The sequence below is a fragment of the Nicotiana attenuata genome, chromosome 12 (genome assembly GCF_001879085.1).
Source record: "Nicotiana attenuata strain UT chromosome 12, NIATTr2, whole genome shotgun sequence".
NCBI classification, from domain to species: Eukaryota; Viridiplantae; Streptophyta; class Magnoliopsida; order Solanales; family Solanaceae; genus Nicotiana; species Nicotiana attenuata.
The window spans coordinates 53,377,176-53,384,778 of record NC_032000.1 but is presented as its reverse complement, the minus strand read 5'-3'; the positions used below and the strand labels follow the sequence as shown (position 1 = coordinate 53,384,778).

At 34.5% G+C, this 7,603-nt stretch overlaps 1 protein-coding gene across 1 annotated transcript in view; it reads left to right on the top strand.

Annotated features, from left to right (window-relative positions):
* LOC109236138 (autophagy-related protein 18a-like) overlaps window positions 1,100-7,603 on the top strand; it is a 31,019-nt gene continuing 24,515 nt past the window's right edge. The window contains exon 1 of the mRNA XM_019402355.1: window positions 1,100-1,513. Coding sequence (XP_019257900.1) covers window positions 1,100-1,513 — 414 coding nt within the window. The remainder of the gene's footprint in view (window positions 1,514-7,603) is intronic.

Here is a 7,603-nt window from a genome sequence, read left to right as displayed (position 1 = left end):
GGTACCATACGCAAATGCTGTTGGTAGCTTGATGTATGCAATGGTCTGTACGAGACCTGACATTTCACAAGCTGTTGGAGTTATTAGCAGATATATGCATAATCCAGGAAAGGAGCATTGGCAAGCTGTGAAGTGGATTCTACGGTATATTCATAATACTGTAGATGTCGGGTTAGTTTTTGAGCAGGAAGACAATCAGTCTGTAGTTGGATATTGTGACTCAGATTTTGCGGGTGATCTGGACAAAAGAAGATCAACTACTGGTTATGTGTTTACTTTTGCAAATACACTAGTTAGTTGGAAGTCTACTTTGCAGTCAACAGTTGCTTTGTCTACAACAGAGGCAGAGTACATGGCTATTACAGAGGCTGTGAAAGAGGCAATTTGGCTTCAAGGATTGCTAAAGGAGCTTGGTATTGAACAAAAAGGTATCACAATTTTTTGTGATAGTCAAAGTGCTATTCAATTAGCGAAGAACCAAGTTTATCATGCAAGGACGAAGTACATTGATGTTCGGTATCATTTCGTACGAGAAATTATAGAAGAAGGTGGAGTCACGTTGAAGAAAATTCATACTACGAAGAATCCTGCTGATATGCTGACAAAAGTGGTGACTGCGATCAAGTTTCAACATTGTTTGGATTTGATCAACATTGTCGAACACTGAAAATTGAAGATGAAGACACAACCAAAATTTATTACCGAGAGAAAATTGAAGATGTGGAATCTTGCCAAGGTGGAGATTTGTTGAAATTGGCAAGTCCCACATCGGTGGGATAGCCATTTTAGTTAAGATTTTTTCTTATAAAAGGAGGCCTAATGTTTAGGATTTAAACACACCTTTCATTTGCCTTCTCATCTGTTAAGGCATTTGTATCTTCTCTCTTTAGTATTATTTCACTTGTATTTTGGAGTGGAATAAAATATTGGTTGTGTCCGAGGAGTAGGCAAAGTTGGCCGAACCTCGTAAATTCTGGTGTTCCTTTTATTGTTGCTTTATTGTCTTATTTATTATTTAGTGGCTGCCATATTTTTTTGGTATAGTAGTTGTGATTCATTCACACTATATACATTTGGCTTCCGCAACAGAAACAAGGTCATGATTTGGGATGATAACCAAAGCCGCTGCATCAGTGAGCTCTGTTTCCGGTCGGAAGTGCGCAGGATCAGGCTTCGGCAGGACTGCATTGTGGTAGTGCTTGAGCAGAAGATATTTGTCTACCACATTTCTAATCTGAAGTTGTTGTTTCAAATTGAAACAGTTGCGAATCCAAAGGGGCTCTGTGAGGTTTCACAAGCTGCTAGTCCACTTGTGTTCGTATGCCCTGGTCTGCAAAAGGGTCAAGTTCGGGTTGAACATTATGCATCAAAAAGCGCAAAAGTTATTGTAGCACATGACTCGGTGCTTGCATGTTTTGCTCTTATGAGGGAAGGCAACCTGCTGGCAACAGCAAGCACCAAGGGTACACTAATCCGGATTTTCAGCATGCTAGAAGGTACATTGTTGCAGGAGGTAAGGGATTATTCTCATCATTGTTTCAGTTTATTCTATATTACACATTCTTTTGTTACAAACCTGAAGTAATAGCAGCATTTCTGTTATTGTGTTTTCCCTTGCCGGGCCAAAGTAAGAATAGTTAATGGAGGGGATAATGACATTCTTACATGGGTTTGAATTTTTTTATTCTGCTGTTTTTCGGGAAGTAGCTAGTGTTCTCCAGTTGATGTTAGTTAATGTACCTTACCTATTGTCAGTCTTCCTTTATCCTGTTCTTATGATCATTCAGAATGACGCCTGATTGGCTAATCATCCATATAACATTGTACAGTTGTTCACCAACTCACTGGACTTTATTTCACATGCTCCATAATTTCCTCATTAGTTTTTACCTTGGGTTTGCAGCATTCTGATTTTCAACCTACCATTTGGTCTCTCAACCTTATAACCCCTTGAAACAAAAACTAATTTGATAGACATGGTTTGTTAGTTCTTGTTTTTCTATCTTGAATGAGTTTTTCTCCCATATTTTTAAATCTTAGATGGGTATCCGTTCATACTCAATAAAATTATTTGGCATTTTAACATAGATATTTATAAATCCTGTTAGCAATAAAAAATATTGTTTGTAAGTTGTTACTCTTTCCCTAGGAACATCATGACCTTTATTATTTCCTAATTTTCATGCATCTTTTTAAATATATAGTGAGCATATTCTACAACATGCGCTTCATATATGGGTATTGCAATCACTACCATTGAGAGCAAACTTTTGTTTCTTGCAAGGACACCTTACCTCTACACCATCCATTTTCGTTATTTGTCTATTCATCATCCTCTTATTCCCGTCATCCATGGAGTATAATAGTATAATATTACTTACCTTCTCATTTATAGTGATGAATCATAAGGGGCTGAATTATGAATGCCACAGTTTTTACTTCTGTTCAGGCTCTTGAGTTCCTGCTTAATTTTTTCAGCAGTTCTTCCAAAGTATTTTAACTCAGAATGGTCCGTGGCTCAATTCCGACTTCCTGGAGTGTCTCAATACATTGTTACGTTTAGTAACGAAAAGAATACGCTGATAATTCTTGGCCGGGATGGAAGGTTAGTTAACACTTGCAAGAACTTATGTGTACTATAATATAATCTTCTTTGCATTGTTTGCCACCTAAAAATTTGATTTCTGTCATTGTGTTATAAATAGAATTGTATTTATGGTGAATGTCTATATTTAGAGAGATTCTAGGGTTCATTGCTTGGTGGCTAAGTCAGCCTCTCCCTATAAATAGAGGGTTCTATTCTATTGTAATTTATCCCAAAATCAATAAGAATTGTCTCTCCCTAATTTTCTTGGCAATACGCTTCTTCTTCTTTTATTGTTTCATAACACGTCATCAGCACGAGACTCTAATCAATTGAGTAGAAGCTTTGGGATTGATCATAATGATTGTCAATTGTTCTATGAATTTCCTTCATGCTAAAATTCTGGATTTAAAGTAAGTATTTTACCGTATTTTTCTCTTTTTTTCTATAATTTGATTTTAAATACAAGCAAAGACAATAAATTTTGATTACAACTCTAATGGAGTTTGTAAGAAATTATAACCACCTGAAGTGGTAAAATTTCTATGTCTTGCCATGATCAAAGTCATGTATGATCGTGAGCACAAGAAGTGAAAACCCGTCCCATTGAATTTGCTCCATTCTCATTCCCTTAAGAGAATGTGATAGCAATATGTGATAAGTCTGAAAGAAGACAAAATTATTACCGTGAAGGTATCAATGGATGTGGACGTGGCAATAGACGAAATTATAATCGTCATCATTGTGATAATGAGAATAATAAGGATTCTCAAAATAATCCTTCACTCTGTGAAAGTAATATTTGTCATCGATTTGACATGAGATTTTATAAAGCACATATAGATGATTATGGTTCATTCATGATGTGAATATGACAACATCTGATTTATGAATACATATTCATTCTTCAAAGAATATGAACGTGCTAGTGGTAGGGAATATACCGCACTCACCTCTAAAAGGAGGTTTGAGATAATATAAGAAAATAATGTCATTATTATGGCATGAATGGTCATTGGTCACGTACCTATTGTACGCCAAAATATTTTGGCAATGTGATTATTAAAGGACAACAATAATGCAAGAAACATATCTTGCGTATAATTTTGACCATAACCATAATGGTATAATTTTCTCCTTAAAAGAGATATTCACCATATGGATGCTGATGAATATGTGGTAGTACTAAATTAATTGAGAGCTCTGGAAGAGCCAATTATTACTATTTTGGAGACACACAATTGATTACCAATAAGGTATTGTGTTGTAGTAAGTCTCAAAGAAACTTATTGAGTTTCCAAAGTATACACGAAAGCGGTTGATTAAATTGAGACTATAAATAAAGGAAAGATTTAATATCTTCTATTACTACAACTTGTAGCGGGGTAATATGTATGTGAAAAGCTACCCGCTTTATTCTCCAATTTGTACTACATAAATAAAAGAATACCACAATGAAGTGGATATTTATTGATATAAAAACCCATATCATAATAAACTTGGAGTTTATTGATAATTGCACACGTCATGGTGTAACCCTGAAGTTTATCAATGTTGATAATTTATCCAGTTGGCATAATTGGTTTAGCCATGTTAATTCAAGTATGATGTGCAAAAAAAATAAAAGAGAATTCACATAAAGTTCTTTACGAATTCTCTTACATTGCTTGTTCTCATTAATTAATAGACCAACTAAAATTGGGATTGAATATTTGAATCCCATGAATGCTGGAAATATTAAAGGTGAATATGGGCCCATTCACCTGCCATGTATACCACATAAGATGCATCTATGAGATGGTTACATGTACGATTATTATTAACCCGCAACATGGTGTTTGCGGGGTAACTTGCTCAATACTTTGATTTAGAGCATAATTTCCAGATTTTTTTATTCAAGATAGTTCATCTTGATAAGTTGGTTTACATCAATTGTTTAGAAAAATAATTTATTGAGTGCCTCCACTTAATAGCTAAACAATTGCTTATGAGAACAACGTTTTGTATATCAATTTGATATACGTTATGTACCAAAGTATATTACATTCTCCCCCTACAAGTGGTTCATGGTCAGGAACCAAATAATTTCATCTTATTATTATTGATGTGCGGTGTATATTTTGATTAACACCATAACGCACAAAGATGGGTTCTCAAGATGTGAATTGATGCTCTCATCAGGGGGAGTTAATACGCGTTGTACTCTTTTTTCCTTACAAGGTTTTGTCCCATTGGGTTTTCCTTGCAAGGTTTTTAACGAGGCAACCAAAAGGCGTACTGTTAGATATGTGTACTCTTTTTCCTTCTCTAAAATTTTTTTCCCACTGGGTTTTATTTTAGCTAAGGTTTTAACAGGCACATTATCGGTTGAATAGACATTCAGGGGAGGTTTTATAAATAGAATTTTATTTATGGTGAATGTCTATATTTAGAGAGATTCTAGGGTTTATTACTTGGTAGCTAAGTCACTCTCTCCCTATAAATAGAGGGTTCTATTCTATTGTAATTCATCCCAATCAATAAAAATTCTCTCCCTCTATTTTTCTCCGCAATACTCTCCTTCGTTTTTTTATTGTTTTATAACAGCAAAGGAATTTCGAGAATAATTTTATGATTGGAAATACAAGGCAGTAGCATGTCGTCTAATAAAAAATGGAGGCACTTGCTTGTATGGGGGAATCATGTGAATCTACCCCAATTATATAAATTGATTAAGAATTGAAAAAAATAAAGCATGTGTCTCTTATCTTTTTTCAAAGGACACTTCATAGTCCTTTTCATATTTTCGCACTCTTAATTAGTTACACAAGTAGCAACCAGCTTTAGAAGAAAAAATATGAATTTAGTGACAACTGGACATAGAAATTATTTTCCACTTGAATTATTAGCAGCAATTTAAGAGGGATAGGAGGCAAAGAACAAAACATTTCCATTTTTTATCTGCTGCAGCGATGGTCGTTCAAGCATTAAAAAAACGGAAAAAGAATATAAAGAACAATGGAAGAAAACTTCTNGTATTTGTGGTGAATGTCTATATTTAGAGAGATTCTAGGGTTCATTGCTTGATGGCTAAGTCACCCTCTCCCTATAAATAGAGGGTTCTATTTTATTGTAATTCATCCCAAAATCAATAAGAATTGTCTCTTCCTACTTTTCTCGGCAATACGCTTCTTCTTCTTTTATTGTTTCATAACACATTGAGAATAATTATATTTGTTTTGTTTTTGAAATACAGTTATTTGAATTTGGATTTGACTGGTTTTTGGTTGGTTTTTAGGATAAAAATTTCATCAAAACCCTAAAAAGTTTTAAAGCTTTCATAAAACTAACTAAACATGTTTAGATACCTAATACTGTGATACACATCTTTTCGAACAAAAAAGTTTTGTTAGAAGATGTTGAAGACATTGTTAAGTAAACAAAAGTGTTGTAAGTTACTCTCCTTTTGGTTATTAAAAACACTAAATTAATGTAAGTGTATTCTCTCGATAAGATATATACAAATATCATCGCTCCATTCATCCCAAAAAAAAAAAAAAACTCTTACATGTTTGGCACATGAAAAAAAATAAGGCTACACACTAACAGTGTATTGGACATATAATTAAGTAAATATTTCATCTCTGACAATTTAAGATTTTAGATGATGTGTGATGATAGGATATAATTACGTATTTTAGTCGATTATTACACTCTAATTTACTGCACTTTAATTGAGTTTGAGCTTTAATCGCTAGTGTTTTGCACTAATTGTATGTTTTATGCCTTGTAGAAGTGATTCCGAGCTATATAGATGTTATGGAATGAATTCAAGTGATTTGGAGATTTAAAGTTTGAGTAAAAGTTCAAGGAATTAAGCGGGGATCGTGTTTGGGGGTCAACGGATGATAGTTAGAGCGAACGAAGACTCCAGTAGGCAGATTGCGCAGTGTCTAGTAAAATAGACATAACTTTTCGCTCAGAACTCTATTTTGGCTCCACAATATATGGTTGGAAAACTAACTTAAAGGGCTACAACTTTCATGTTTTACGTTTTTCCAAATTCGGAATGGAACAGGGTGAAAAGTGCGCGCACAGATGCGCGGCCGCGCTAGTTTTAGCGCGCCAAGAAACAGAAAGTCAGCCAACTAGCGCGGCCAGATGCGCGGCCGCGCTAGTTAAGCCCGGGAAAAGTGTCCTTTTTCACATTGGAAAAGGTATAATTGTTTGGGCTTAACCCTACTTGGTATATATACATAGGAGAACGTTTTTGAGAGCAATTTTTGACGAAGGAAGAGCACAGAGCCGCCGTGGAGACCGGGTTTCATCTTTTCTTCCACCAACTTAGTCTTTTTATGTTTCTTTGTATGATTTGTTGTTTTGCTACCATGTCTATGTGGAGCTAAACTTCACGTTCTAGGGTTGTGGTTCTTTCATGACTATTGTTATTCGGATATTGATTTTGATTTCTTAGTTTATCATATTGGTTTATTTATTCAATCCTGCACTTAATTATTTGATTGCTTGATCACCAATTGAACACTATCTACGAATCTAGAATTGAACTCGAAAGTGGAAATTCTAGATTGCATATAGGATTGAGTAGAGCAAGTTCTTGAACCTGGGCCTCGGGGAACGGATTCGCGGTTAGGATAGACATATACCTAATTGCCTTGCTTGGTTGATTTACAGGAATTATAAATGCGTTCTTGTTGATTCTAATTCCATAGACATATAGGCGTTAGGTTAGTTTGAATAGGCGAGTAAGAACTCGACAGATTCTTATGAGCAATATTAACCCTGTCAACCAATAAACTAGATAAATTGGTTAGTCAATTCAATTGAAGAATAGAATAGGAATGTTAGATAGCCCATAACCCTAGATCGTTTTCATTACATTGATATCATAAAAATCTGCTCTTTCTCTGTCCAAAGTTCATTATTTGTTTTTATTTATTTTAATTAGTTTAGAATCAAATATTTCTAGGTTTAATTCTTGTTTAGATAATTAGGATAGTCTAATTTAGTTAATAGTTAATC